Source organism: Quercus lobata, chromosome 11, assembly GCF_001633185.2.
Source record: "Quercus lobata isolate SW786 chromosome 11, ValleyOak3.0 Primary Assembly, whole genome shotgun sequence".
Taxonomy (NCBI): Eukaryota; Viridiplantae; Streptophyta; class Magnoliopsida; order Fagales; family Fagaceae; genus Quercus; species Quercus lobata.
Window position 1 is genome coordinate 44,187,213 of NC_044914.1, and position 15,275 is coordinate 44,202,487.

At 35.0% G+C, this 15,275-nt stretch overlaps 1 protein-coding gene across 1 annotated transcript; it reads left to right on the forward strand.

The window, feature by feature from the left end:
* The first annotated feature begins 2,802 nt into the window (after positions 1-2,802).
* On the forward strand, positions 2,803-13,637 carry LOC115967552 (diaminopimelate decarboxylase 2, chloroplastic-like). The gene is made up of 8 exons (XM_031086674.1): positions 2,803-3,457; positions 3,719-3,893; positions 4,774-4,923; positions 5,374-5,535; positions 6,717-6,902; positions 7,306-7,428; positions 8,201-8,290; positions 13,317-13,637. The coding sequence occupies exons 1-8, from the start codon at positions 2,967-2,969 to the stop codon at positions 13,395-13,397; spliced, it is 1,458 nt and encodes a 485-aa protein (XP_030942534.1). The 5' UTR covers positions 2,803-2,966; the 3' UTR covers positions 13,398-13,637.
* Positions 13,638-15,275: the final 1,638 nt, after the last annotated feature.

Here is a 15,275-nt window from a genome sequence, read left to right on the forward strand (position 1 = left end):
GTAGTAAGGGCAATTTCCTTTCCACAGGAGCTCGGCCTCAACTCATTTATCCTCGAAGGGAATTCGACAACAGTGATCAATTCTCTTAACTCTGCTGAAAACTCTCTTTCTCCCTTTGGTCACATTCTTTCTTCGGCAAAACCCACTTTAGTTATCATAATTGTATTTCTTTTTCTCATGTACGCAGACTTGGTCACAAACCTAACTAAATATATGTTAGACGTGTTAGAGCTTTGTTGATAGAGATGTTGATTACAACTAATTTCTTTGAATAATATCAATAGTATTCTTTCTCAAAAAAGATAATTTTCATTTTGTATTAAGAAATGAATATATGAATTGATGTTAAAAAATTATTATACTTTAAAAATCAAACAATCTTTAAAAATCAAAATTTGAGAAATTCAAGGTTTTGTGGTCAACCAAAGTTCCATCATAGTTTGAATTGTGACGAATTGATGATATCAAATTAATTTAATAATTAATTAAACTATAAATAACAAAATATATTAATTTGAATATTAGCAATATTGAATAAAAGTATATAAAACAATTTAAACCATTTTAATAAAAGTCTCTTATTTCTTTTTTGTTTTTTTTGGAAATGTTCCTTTTTGTTTTTGTGTTATATATATATATATATATATAGAGAGAGAGAGAGAGAGAGAGAGAGAGAGAGAGAACCCAAATGGCCCAATGTGTCTAAACCAATTAAAGGCCTAGCCCGTGTACATCAAGGCCGAAAAAACACTGCCACTGGAGCCAAAATTGTCCAATGCTGAACTGAACCACTTTTTTATCCCAATTTTTTTTTTTTTGGTAAAATTGATCCAATTTTTTTTTTTTTTTTTTTTTTTTACAACATTGATCCAAACTTTTATCAGATATAAAACACGTCTTCCAATTTTTGTCACAATTCAAGTATTTCTCGTAGAGTTTGTAGATATGTAATGTATTATGTTCAGATAGATACACCCCAGCAGTGCAAATAACAAGAATAGAAGATGATGATGTTTTGATTTTGGACTTTCTAAGAGAATTTGACATTGGACTCAAATTGTGCAATTGAGAATAAGAGAAGGTTAGTTTTGTCCAGCTATTAAAAAGCTTAACAATTTATACTACTATTTAAGGAACTTCTCCTATTTGAGATCCTCATTTTTTTTTTGTTCAAAAATGCCCTTACACTCCTATATTAAGTAGAGACGAAATTAGATGACAATCCAATAAAAGTACAATTGTAACTACTACTTAAATATTATCTAAAAATTAGATGCACTTTCACCTTGATTCTCAAATTACCTTATTCGCTTACGTGGCAAAAAAACATAAAAGTGACACACGTTTATTGGTCTCATGACCAATTAATTCATTTGAGATGACAAACGGCGTTAAAACATTTGCTCCCACCATGACCTAGCCATTTCAAACATAGCCTACCACAAAAACCCATTGGTGTCGATAAAGCAACGCACTAGATCGAACCATTCAGCAATCATCAACACACAAAAATTCCATTGAAGACAATCCAAGAAGCCAATTGAACCACCCTTAAGCAAATCTATGGTCTAGTAAGTTCGAATCGAAGCAACCCACAGAGACAAACTTGGTCAGGTGGGTCGGCCGTGAGAGCATGTGGTGGGCGGAGTTATTTTTTGATGGGTTAGGTGGGCTGGGGATTCTAATGAGAGGAACAGAGGTGGAAGAGAGAATCTGATGATGGGGAGAGATGAGTTTTGAGTCTAATGGGTTTTGCCTAAATCGTTTGATAGAGAAACGTTAACGGAGAAATTCCACTCACAGCTGGTTTGGTCATGTGCTCTATTTTCACTTTTCATGTCACTTTAAAAGCCTTGTCCTTTTTTAAGGCTCCACTTGGGAGGAGAGAATGGAATAGAATGGAATGAAAATGAATGAAAATAATCATTTTAGAATATTCTTCCCTTCCCTTATTTAGGAGTTTTAATAGAGGGAATGGAAAGTTCATTCCCTTGTTTGAGAGTTTAAGTAGAAGAGAATGGAATGGGTAGGAGGGAACACTCATTCTTCTCTATTACCTTAAAATCTCAAATTTTCATTCCCCCTAAAATTGGGAGGAATGAGAGGGAATGAAATTAGATTTAATGATTTTTTTACTAAAACTCTCAAAATACCCCTGTATATTCAATTCTTTATTTTAAAATAGGGGTCTAATAGTAATATTGTCATAAAATGATTATATTCCATTCCCTCCATGTTGCTCCCAAACAAGATTACTTACATTCCATTCATTTTCATTCATTTCCATTCCTTTATTTTAAAACATCCAATCAAGGATACTTAATTCCATTCCATTCTTTTCTATTTCTTTCCCTTACTTAAATACATTCCATTCCATTCATTTATATTCTCTTACGATCATTCCATTAATTTCCCTTATGAACTCTCAAGCGGAGCCTAATTCTCTACCTTTTTTTTTTTTTTTTTTTAAATAAATTTTATAAAAGACCCTAATTCTTTTACACTATGTTTGGATGGGTGAATTTTAGGGAGGATAGAAAAATTTGGAGGGAAAATGAGAAAGGGTATTGTTTGGTAAGGAGAGAGGGAGAGACAAATTTTTGATGTGGCCCAGAAATTTTCCATCTGGGTCCACCTAAAACTTGTCTCTCCACAATAGAGAGAAAATAGAGTGGAACGAGTTTTATGGATAAATGACAAAATTGTCCATTTCACTAATTTCGTCCCATTGTATTTTTTTTTCCTTCTGCTTGCTTTCCTGGGCGTTTGCTCCTTTTGAGGCATTATTTATTATTATTATTATTATTATTTTCACTCTCTGAGAACGATGCCTACTCTTTTTTTTTCTTTTTTTTAATCCTTTTTTCTCTTGATTTTCTGGGCTGTACGTAGTGTTATGTTTTTAGAGACCCTAATTCTTTTAGAGGCCAATTATCAAACAGTTCTCAGGCAATCTTTCTTCGTCGATGGCGGCTACAGGTACACACTTCCTCTGCTACTCCCCAACCTTTACCAAAACCTTAAATCACTCTCTCAACCAAAACCCATTTTTCAAAATCCCAACTTTATCTCTCAAAACCACCCAAAAGCTGTCTCTCTCTCTTAAAGCCATTCTCTCCCAAAACCCTGCAAAAGCCCTAAACCAAAACACCTCATTTCAGCATTGTTTCACCAAATCCTCAGATGGGTTTCTTTACTGTGAGGGCCTTAAGGTCCAGGAAGTCATGGACTCTGTTGAGAAGAGGCCATTCTATCTCTACAGTAAGCCACAGATAACTAGAAACTTTGAGGCTTATAACCAGGCTTTGGAAGGTCTGAGCTCTATTATTGGGTATGCTATTAAGGCCAACAATAACTTGAAGATTTTGGAACATTTGAGACAGCTTGGTTGTGGTGCTGTGCTTGTCAGTGGAAATGAGCTGAGGCTGGCACTCCATGCTGGTTTTGATCCCACTAAGTAAAGTCATCTACACCCATTTGTGTTTATTTCTGATTATGCTTCTGGCTCTGCTTTGTTTTCCTTTCCTTTATGTTGTACCACATTTTTATAGTATAAAATGAAATGCATTATACCTTAGGCAGTGTTACAGTTATTAATATTTGAATGTTGTTTATATTATAAGTATTTGACTAGTAATGGTGTTAGTTTCAGTGTGATTTGGTGTTGTTCTTGTGTTATTGTTTCTGTAGTCTTATTTTTTGGTGTTTGAACGAACAGGTGTATTTTTAATGGGAATGGAAAACTTTTGGAGGATTTGGTTTTAGCCGCCGAAGCTGGTGTTTTTGTTAATGTTGATAGTGAATTTGACTTGGAGAATATTGTAGCAGCTGCAAGAATAGCTGGCAAGAAGGTTAATGTTTTACTTCGGATCAACCCAGACGTGGACCCTCAAGTATGTAATGACCAGACTGTAATACTTATTGTTGTGGATTGTATAGTGTGTAGAGCCTGTAATGTGGTAGTTAAGAGAACAGTTTTTACAGAATTTAAATTGACTGCTTAAAATTTTTTGCCAATTGACTGAAATCATTCTTGATGACAAATGGAGTTTTGTAACTTGAGAAAACTTTAAGTTTTTCAAAAATCTGCATCAGCCCTTATTCAACCGTTTTTCTTGAGATAACAATCTCTAATAGGAGGGTACTTGATGTATGTAATTTGAATTATTCAACTGTTCATTAGTTTCAAAGTTGAAATCATGCATACCATAGGAGCAAGGTTGTTTTCAAAATTCACTCTTGTTTCCCCAGTAATTATCTGTCTTCAAAAACAAACATCATTGAATTTTTTTTTTTTTTTTTGAATTGAAACTGATAAGCAATAGACTTATTAGAAGACATGAAAACATAATTTATTCATTCTTTTTTGGCTATTATGTTAATCTAAATGGAACTTAATCAATATTTCTGGGACCTTGTGTGACACCCCATACCCAAAGGAAATAAAATTGTACAATTGGTTTTGGTTTGTGGTCTTCTCATGCGTTACACCTTTGACGGGGTTGGGGTGTGAAACCTTGACCAAACTATTGTCAACTACGCCGGCTAATCACCATTACCACTTTTTCGGCACTACTGTCATTACACTACCTCTATTGTTATGCCTATCTCTACTGCCACATTGCATCACACACTCTGAATTACCTTAGCACCAAGGCACCCCCATTTCTACACTATCAGCTTGGCCTTACCACCTTATTCATCTATATTGTTAGGTTGGTCTGCTTATTATGCTAAAGCTTTATCTTACTAATATATCTTTTCTTTTCTTAGGTCCATCCTTATGTTGCCACTGGGAACAAGAACTCCAAATTTGGTATTAGAAATGAGAAGTTGCAATGGTTCTTGGATGCTGTAAAGGCACATCCTAATGAGCTGAAGCTAGTGGGAGCTCATTGCCATCTTGGGTCCACCATCACCAAGGTATTTCAACAACTTTGTTTTCATATCCTTTCATTTATTTCATGTTATTACAATTTTGAACCTGAGAAGATGAGTCTCGGACATCTATGGCCATAGTACAATAGTTATTACATTTTTTCAGTGTATGATAGCTATTACATATCACTGTTCACATGGCGAAAACTCAGGATTTAAAAAAAAAAAAAATTGTTATTTGAGCAGCTAGATTTTTGATGCTGCTTTGCAAGCCACTGGCTGTAGCTGTAGAAGTCTTCTTCTCCCCTTTATTTGTTGTCTTGTTATCTTGCCGTTTATGCTGATGTTGATCTTGTTTTCATTCTCTGTTTGAATTAGTTATTTTATTTTATTTTGTTTTTATTGTTCTGTAAAAAAAGTGAAACGTATATTTTTTTAATTTTTAATTTTTTTGGTAAATGTAAAGTTTAATGCTCTGATTTTTTATATTTACAGGTGGACATATTCAGGGATGCTGCGGTTCTTATGGTCAACTACATTGACGAAATCCGAGCTCAAGGTTTTGAAGTTGATTACTTAAATATTGGAGGTGGACTTGGGATAGATTATTATCACGCTGGTGCCATCCTTCCCACACCCAGAGATCTAATTGATACTGTGAGGATCATATCTCTAAGTCTTGTTTTCTGGCCTTTATTAAGTATGAAATTCATGCCTGCATGTCTCATAATTCACTTGAAGAAAGAGGGAGTTCTTGATGCATGGGTAGCATTGCTTGCACCATGCACTTGTGTCTAGTGTGGGCTGCTAATTTTTATCCTCAAACCTGATCTTAGAATGATAAGTGCAAAATAGGTTATTACATTTCCAAAAAAATGTAGAGCACGAGGTTTTGAAGGAAAATTATTTTCATTTTACCATGGTCTTCATGATCTATTGTGCCTCGCTTCAATTTCTTGATTTATATGGAAGACCAATCTTAGTCAGAAATGAATTAACCTTGACACAATGGTCCTTGTACCAATTGACTTCTCTCCCCAAAAACAAAGGATGAAGGATGTGGTCAATGGCACAATCCTCTATGCATTGTGACTTGTATAATACCCATCAAAAGAAACTTCCACTTTATTTGTGACCACAGATTTTGTGCCACAAAATGTGGCCGTAAGTGAAACAGGCTCTTTGTTAGGTAAAATAGGCTGACAAAAAATTTGCAATACACAGAGTTAAGTGCTTTGCACTCGAGAAGGCTAAATGTTTTAACTTATTTTTAATAGCCAACCTATGATATTATTCTATAGATACATGAAAAAAGTTGTTTTGTGCACTTTTATAATGCACCACAGTACAAATGATTGCATATATAAGCACATATCATGTTTTTTTTTTTTACCACATTGTAGTGGCTCTGGTTTTTACTCAGATCTAGTGGCCATAAGTATCTAATAGAATGCAGTAAGGATTCATTGCCAATGTCAATCTAATATATACTCCAAGCCTAAAAAGATACAGAACTCACCTGGTCTTCTGATACTTTTTATGATATTTAAAAGCGACATCCCCCAACCCTCTCCAAGAAATTCTCTTTTTGTATAGTTTGGGTTTATGTTTTGGGAATTATAATATCATTAACATATTTGAGAAATTTGTAAGGTTTCATTGTAAATAAAAATTTTGACTAATTTACGGTCTTAGCGTAGGATTAAAATGGATGACAAAAGGTAATAAAAGGCTTCACTTCCCAGTGGGGGATATAGTTATTTAGAGAATTAGCAATGTTCTTACTTTGATCAATATGAAGGTTCCCTGAATCATTTTAACGTTGGTGGTTCCTGCAGGTTCGAGAGCTGGTCCTTTCACGAAATCTTAAACTCATCATTGAACCTGGGAGATCATTGATTGCAAATACTTGTTGCCTGGTTAATCGCGTTACTGGGGTCAAAACTAATGGAACAAAAAACTTTGTGGTGATCGATGGAAGCATGGCTGAACTTATCCGTCCTAGTCTTTATGATGCTTATCAAGTAAGAATTTGACCATAGCTAACTGCTAACTTCTTTAGTAGACAATTATATTTATGTGAATTGAAGATAATGGACATATAATCAGCTTTTTAAAGCATATTATCAAATGCTTTCAATCTAGTACTTGAAAAACATTGTTCAACATTCTGTTGTTACTTGTTGGTTAAATATTGTAGTAGTTAGTGGTCGTTTGCCCTTATATCATACCTATATAACAGTGTAGTACCAATCTGGTAAAAAATCTAAGTTGCTGGTGCTCATCTATGCTACTACATAACAAATGCTCTTGTATTTTTGCTCATTTTGGACTTAATGATAAATATTTCTCTAATCACCACGGCTGTTCACACATTACATTGTTGTGGCTTTTCATCACACTTGACTTGTTGGTACCTGGTTGCAGCACATAGAGCTGGTTTCTCCTGCACCACCTGATGCAGAGACCTCAACCTTTGATGTGGTGGGCCCTGTCTGTGAGTCAGCAGATTTCCTGGGAAAGGATAGAGAACTTCCAACTCCAGCCAAGGTATTGTGTTGGCTTCCTGTTGGATTGTCACAGCAATAATTTTCTTCATATCCCTTTTTTTTTTGGGGAGGGGGGGTTGGTGGTGGCTGTTATGCATGTTCTAATGAGTGAAACGACAACAACCATCGAGGCTAAGCTCCCAATGGGCTGGTTGGTTGGCTATGGATCCTTAATAGACTAATTAGGGTTGGTCACGCGTATTCCTTTCCACCATTTTATCATATCCAAAATCATACAATTTGTGACGCAGGGAGCCAAGATTTTATGTTTTAATTAGCAATTAATATTGTTTTTTGAATTTGAATTTTGTTATTAATGTTGAGGGTTTTAAGCAATTCAAATTAGATGTTTCCCATATTGGTGTAATCCTATAAACCCTATTTAACTTGTACTCTGGTAATGGTGAAAGATAGATGAATTTGAATAAGATTAATTATAATGAGTTGAGAATGTCTCCTCCCTTGTTTCCTTTTGTTTGGTGGTGATGCCAAACGCCCTTTAGGTGGTGAAGTCTTGGGTTTGTTTTGTTGTTCCTTTTGTTACTCTTTTATTTCCTGTTTTCTACTGTGTGCATCAACTTGTCAACTCCTTAATTGACATATCCTTTTTTACTTTTTCATCTAATGTTATCTTAGGTCTTCTTCTACCATTTTTTGGTTCCCTCAACTTTAATCAACTCACTCTTCCTCACTAGTGTATTCCAAGTTGTGAAACCCAATAAAAAATGACTATTCTCTTTTTAAATTCTCTGATCTAGAATTTCACTTTGCAGGGAACTGGTCTGGTTGTTCATGATGCTGGTGCTTACTGCATGAGCATGGCATCAACTTATAATCTTAAGATGCGCCCACCAGAGTACTGGGTATGTGTCAATGACTTCACATTGTCTATATTTTATACAACACATCTATGCTGTACAAATGATACCAGAAACTTTGAATGTTCCATTTTATATTTCCATCTAATTACACAATTAAAATTAGTGGTGGTTTCTACTGCTTTCAGTAGCTCTGACAAATTTAAAACTTATGCCCCAACAATCTCCTGTATTATCAATCTTATTTTGCGGGGAAATTTCTGCATCTTTGGCTGCGTTTGGTTCAACGGAAATGCTTTTCCGAGCATAAAATCATTTTAGGGGAAATTGTTTTCCCGTAAAGGAAAATGTATTTAGGCTATTTGGCTGTCTCGGAATTCGTTTTATGGAAAATCAATTCCCATGTTTGGTTTGTGGATCATTTTACGGAAAATATGAAATGCCTTGCAAATTCAGCACCTGCATTGCCTAGACAAACCTGTAACAGTACAAAAATAATCATCCACTTCAACATCAAAAATAATCATCCGAATATACCCATAATATTTATATCAAAACAGCCACATCAATCTTTCACCATTGGCATTACACCTCCATGGTGTACAAAAATGATACCTACACGTGGTATCTGAACAGTACAAATACATAATTTGGGCAATTGTATCGTCCTAATAATACAAAAGACTACATATATAATACAATGGTAGGTGAATACTAGTATTACAACAAAAGTTAATCCCTAAAGCTATCGTCACAGTCAACATGAAACAGACAAGTCAGAGGTGTGTGAACAAAAAACTATCCATCAACAGCTTTCTCAGCTTAGCATTCTTGGCTAGAAATCCCCGTGCTGCCTTCTTATTTTCACAGAGATGGTCAAAGGCAGTTGCGAGCATGTCTTCGCTATACCCACCCGTCACCATAGCCATGACCTAAGTGTAAAGAGCTGTGTAATCAACAGGCTCCCAGTTGATTTCTTTCAAAGCCACAACAATTTCCTTCAGTTGATCAGACAGATCAGTCAGCACACTATCATCAGAGGGAGGTGCACGCCCTCTTTTGCGGGACTTGGAAATTCCCGACCCCGTGGTGGATGACTCTACCGCATTCTTCACTTTGTCTACCACACCTTCCTCCCCATTGTCCGCCACAAACTCAATACTGTCCCCATTGTCTGGCTCATTCTCAATATCCACATACGACTTAGAAAAGCTACCTGTGGCTGTATCCTTCCCCACTACAATAGCCAATTCATCATACATCTCAATCTTTTTGTTCAGATACTCCGCAGGCTTACGATGCGCCTGTAAGGGAGAAAGGAACGTATAATAACAATGCAATAATCACTTCACTCATAAATTCAATATTCAATTCAATATAGATGCCATTAGATGATTTAGGTCAATGATAAACAAAAAAATCTGTTAGGGAATAGGAGACATAACCCATGATTTTGAAGATAAGTACAACAGAAAATACAATGTACAAATGCTAAGACCAGATTTTACAATAGATCCGCACATGAAAGTTATATTTGAAAATTTGTAAAAGCAATGGAATCCTAAAAAGAATGACACTATAAATTTCATATAAAGAGGGTACTTGAGCAGCCTTGTCTTGTTTTTAATTCATAGATTATAAAAGCCAAAAACATATATTATCATTTATATTAAGAAAATATAGTTAGAAGCCATACCATGACTTCTTCTTGATGTGTCTTCGCATCGCATGTTATCATTTTTAAGTTATCGTCCCAGCCGAAACCAGTCTTCTTCCTAATAGTTTGAATAGTGGTCCACATAGTCCTTAAAGTCCACAGTTGATTCTCTACATAAGAGGGGTGGCACTCGACCCCAAATTGAGTAGATATCTCCTTCGCTACAAAAGCAAAGGAGTCGGCCTTGAAAGTGTTAGAAGGCTTGTTGCCGTTTGCAGCCTCCTTGGCAAGTAGCCTAAGCAGAGTCGTGTGCATGGGGGGTAGCCACCTAAATTGCTTAGTGCCGCCCACCTTCTCTTTTCCCTTCAACATTACTATATATGAAAATTATATAGTGAGAGTAGCATTTAAAAATGAGAGTAGCATTTAGTAATTACGCTTGGAATATGAACAACAAATCAAACACACGTACAACCACGCTTATAGATGTGCACAACAGAACGAAACATGCTAACACTGGAAATAACAATGTAATGCTGAAAATACTTTTTTCCTTACACCACCAGAAGTCTATAGTAAATACATTGTCCTTACAGAAAAAAAAAAAAAAAAAAAAAATACAGCACATATTACAATCATATAAATCTAAATAAAGTACTACTCTCCACTCCTGATATAATCAAACCACATAACTTGGCATATCTGATCTCTCTTAGCATTACACACTCTACTGTCTTCAATGGAATCCCGACATGACTATGTTTCTTGTTAGGGGCCGCTAGACTCTACTTGGTTCATTGCAGCTTCCATAATATGGTCATTTGGTTCAACCCTCATAATGTGATTATGAATCACACAATATGCTAACACTACTTTCACTTGGGTTTCAAAAGACCAAAATTGTTCTGCATCCAACACTCAAAAACGTTTCTTCAACACTCAAAACCCTCGCTCAATGGTAGTTCTCAATAAAGAGTGTCGGAGGTTGAACAATTCTTGCTCATTCTCAGGAGGACGATCACTAAACTCTTTCAAGTGATATTGCACACTCCGATAAGGTGACAAAATTCCATTTTTATTACCATACCCAGCATCACCAAGATAATATTTACCTACATATATTCAAAAATAAAACCAAATCACTACTATGCTTAGGAAAACGCACAATATTTATCAAACTAATAAACCAAAAAGGTGAAGTAATCCTATAATACCTTCAGGAATTGAAAATCAACCTGGCCTAGCAAATGCATCATTTTAACACATGTGAATCATGTGCATTGTCTTCCCATCCAGCCAATCCATGAGTGAACTTTAAGTCAAAACTAATGGTAGCTAACACATTTTGCATGGTTCCATCTTTGCGACCACGAAATCTTCCTTGTATTTCAGGTGGCACAGATGCACGAACATGTGTACCACCGATTGCTCCAACACAATCCTAATTTTTGACAGACATAATGGTTTAAAATTACACAAATCTTCACAATTTACAAAAATACACAAGTCGCAATATTTACCTTAAAATATGGGTAGAACCTTCTGCTATTCCTCATCTCTGGGGGTGTATCTTCGCTAGACTGTCTTATTAGAGCTCTATATAATTTTAGGACCCTCCTAAGGACGACCTTGAAGTATCTATGAACAGTCTCAGTTGATCTATGGAACCGACTACCAATTACACGGAACCTCACATTATGACCAATAATGTAACAGAAAATTAGCACTTGCTCCATAACAGACATGTGAATAGTCGGGCGTACGTGCTCCCCTTCAATGAGGATGTAATATAAATGGTGGAAAACTATAGGCTTCATCCTAATTTGATTCACACAATGTCTCTCACTTCCATGCAGAATACTATTTATGTAATACTCTCTCTCGACTGCATGATTAACATAAGGCGCCTTAGGCAGTTGTCTACGTCGCAAATAGAAAACATCCAAACCACATTTATAACGAGTACCAAAATATTTATGCACATATATTTTTGTATAATTGTAACATCAACAACGTACACAACATAATACCATCACAATCAATATTTACACCAACAAATCACATTGCATTCTATTTTTGTATAACTGTAACATCAACAACGTACACAACATAATACCATCACAATCAATATTTACACCAACAAATCACATTGCATTCTATTTCTGTATAATTGTAACACCAACAAAAGTTACAACATGATACCATCACAATCAATATTTACACTAACAAATCACATTGTATTCTATTTCTATATGATTGTAACACCAACAAAATTTAAATTCTTAAATCAATAATTAAATAAAAAATGGATAATTAAAAAAGTAAATAAATAAATAAATAAATATATATAGATACATATATAATATTTATATATATATATATTTATATAGATCGGATCCGAGAGGTGGGTCGGAGGATGGGTTGTTTATGCCTTTATGGGTTTGAGGGTGGATTTTGGCTAGATGGGTTTGAGGGGATGTGGATCGGCTTTTGTAAAGGGTGGGTTGGAGGTGTGTGAATCGGAGGTGAGGTGAGGTGAGGTCATCGGACTCAAATAGAGGGTGGATCGGAGGTGAGGTTGTCGGACTAAGAAATGAACTCAACTGGAAAAGGAAACTCACCGTGGGTGGATCTTTGGTGCTCGTTGGACTGTGGGTGGAGCTCGGACTAGCGTGAGGGAGAGGATCGGCTGTGTTTGGCGTGAGGGAGAGGGTGGAGCTCGGTGTGAGTGAGCTTGGAGAGTACCAGTGATCTCGCCGGCGTGTTTGGTTGCGCGAAGTCGAAGGCTCTCGACTCTCTCTTCTTTCTCTCTCTTTGCGCGTCTGAGTCCGAAAATGGTTTGAAGTGAAAATAGAAACGTAAAACAATTTCCGGGTCAAAGCCTTTATTTTACGGTCAAATGAAATACTTTTCCAGAAAATTCTATTTTCCATGCGCAACCAAACACACGGTAAGGTGTAAAATGATTTCCTGAAATGGTTTGAAGTCAAAACAAACGCAGCCTTTATCTTTAATTCTGAAGGCCTTATCAATTTTTACCAACATGTTTTAGAATATCTCGTACATTTATCATTTATGGATTAGTTATGAGAAATTGTATCCCTCTCCCACCCCACCTTTTTTTTTTTCTCTCTCAAGGAGCTGCACAAATAATGCTAAAAAATTTGACTGCTCCATCTTATATTTCCATTAACACTAGAGTTGGCTTCCACTGCTTTTAGTAACTCTCACAAATTTGAATCTTATGCCTCAGTGAGCTCCTATATTATCAATCTTATTCACAGAAATTTCTGCATCTTTAATTCAGAATATCTCATATATTATGGAATAGTTATAAGTAATTGTATGATTGTATCCATCGCCTCCCCTCCTTTCCTTTTTTGTCTCTCAAAATGCTTTGTTTATCATTTTTAGGTTGAAGAAGACGGATCAGTGACCAAAATCCGGCATGGAGAAACATTTGGAGATCATTTAAGATTCTTCAAAGGGCTTTAATCAACATCATGGGTTGTGTCTGTAACTATAGATTAAGATACCTGTGATTCACTCTTGATGCATGGTTGCATTATTTCATGCTGGATGTTGTGAATTTGAATATTGAATTTGCAGATGCATTTTCTGTTTGCACCAGCCTCTTATTTGAGAAGAAGCATGAACTTAAAATTTTCAATATTTTGAGAAAGGAATAATGAGAACTGAGAAGCCCTGATAAATCAACTAAATAAGATTTCTTCACATCCTGCAAATTTAAAGTTGTAGTGTAAAACTTAAGTACATATAAAATAGGTGCAGTATATTAGATTCTCCAATTAGTTAGCAACTGTGTTTGAATTTAATTAAGAAACAGAATGTACAATACCTAAAGAACTATACTTTAGTTTTGTCCAAAATTATATATAATTTCCAGTTGTAACAGCCACTTGTTTGTTCATGGCTCATATATGTGGGTTTAATGATGCATCTTTCCATGATTTTTGTTATTCTATCTTTTATTTACTTACCCATAGACAAGTTTTTGTATCAGAGTGACAAACACATTTCCATTGTTGTCTATTTGGGAATAACTTATCTAGCTTTTTGTTGAAAGTGTGCTAGAAAAAAAAAATGTGGGAAAAAAAGGTTTTAAAAAACTGTACAGCAAAGTTAAAAGCTTATAAGCTGATGTTAAACAAGTTTAAAAATACAGCAGCAAGATAAGAATGACATTTGTTACACAGTTGAAATTGGAGTGTGTTTCCATTAGCACTACTATCAATGAGTGTGAGTTAAAGAGGTTTAAAGCATATATTGTGTATTCAAGAGTTAGTCTCTTTTGGATACACACTACTATCAGTTTCTTTAAAACCTTTTTCCTTCTTTTCATGTGTGTTAAAATACTTAGTATTCTAAAAAATAAATAAAAAATAAAAAATAATAATAATAAAAAAAAACCTAAAAAAAAAATAGGTGATCCATTAACATCAAGTGTGGTACCAAATTCCTGCGGAAGGCGTGCTAGACTTTCTCAAAATCCTTGCAATGGATAAATGTGGTCCATGATTTGGAGTTCAGGCTTCATGGGTTGGAGGTCTTGGCCCAAGAACCCAAGAATAAACAGTAATCCAGCAAAGCAAAACATTTTTCACTTAAAGTTCTGACAGAAAAGAAAAAAAAAAGAGAAAAACAATCAATAAGCTTTTAGTGATTCTGATAATTGCTTTGTTTTTTTTTTTTTTTTGAGAGGCAATTTGCTTTGTTTAAACTTGAAAGTTTCAAACAAGGGAGCCACTGTCTCAGGGAAAGCTACTTTTTTTTATTTTTCGAAAGCAGGGAAAGCTACTTTGAATAATAATAATAATTGACGGACTCTAATGCTGACCAGTTGATGTTGCATGTTCAGTTCTACTAATTAAAATCCAAATGCATAGAATTGAAAAATTGTTACATATGATGCAAAATCAGAGTTAAATAAATGTTCAATCAGTTTTACCTTTTTTTTAATTTTTCTTTAATTGGTTCAACACAAATTTTAACAGTTCACCTTGCCTCATGTAAATGTAATTTTACTAATTGAACATTTTCTGTAACAGTGTCCTAGTTCTTTGCATCTTGTCTAATTTCTAACATCACATGAACGGCCGCTCCGGTGTCTTATTCCAGATTCTGGCATCTTCTCAACACAGTGGTTTTGGGATTGAGATCCGATGTAATTGCAATATGTAATTGCACTATGCAATTAACTCTCTCCCATCTCACAACAATTTTTTTTATTAATTTTACTTTTTCTCATTTTTTTATTCAATGGTTAAGATTTAAAATTGTTTTTTGCAACTTTAAATCTCAATCATTTATAGCAATTGCATCAAGTGCAATACCTAGATCTCAATCTCTCTA

Bases quoted from the DNA above. Each gene is read 5' to 3' on its own strand.
- LOC115967552 (XM_031086674.1), top strand. From the start codon at position 2,967: ATGGCGGCTACAGGTACACACTTCCTCTGCTACTCCCCAACCTTTACC. The intron at 4,924-5,373 runs GTATTTCAACAA...TTATATTTACAG, and splicing joins TTGGGTCCACCATCACCAAG to GTGGACATATTCAGGGATGC. The intron at 5,536-6,716 runs GTGAGGATCATA...TGGTTCCTGCAG, and splicing joins CCAGAGATCTAATTGATACT to GTTCGAGAGCTGGTCCTTTC.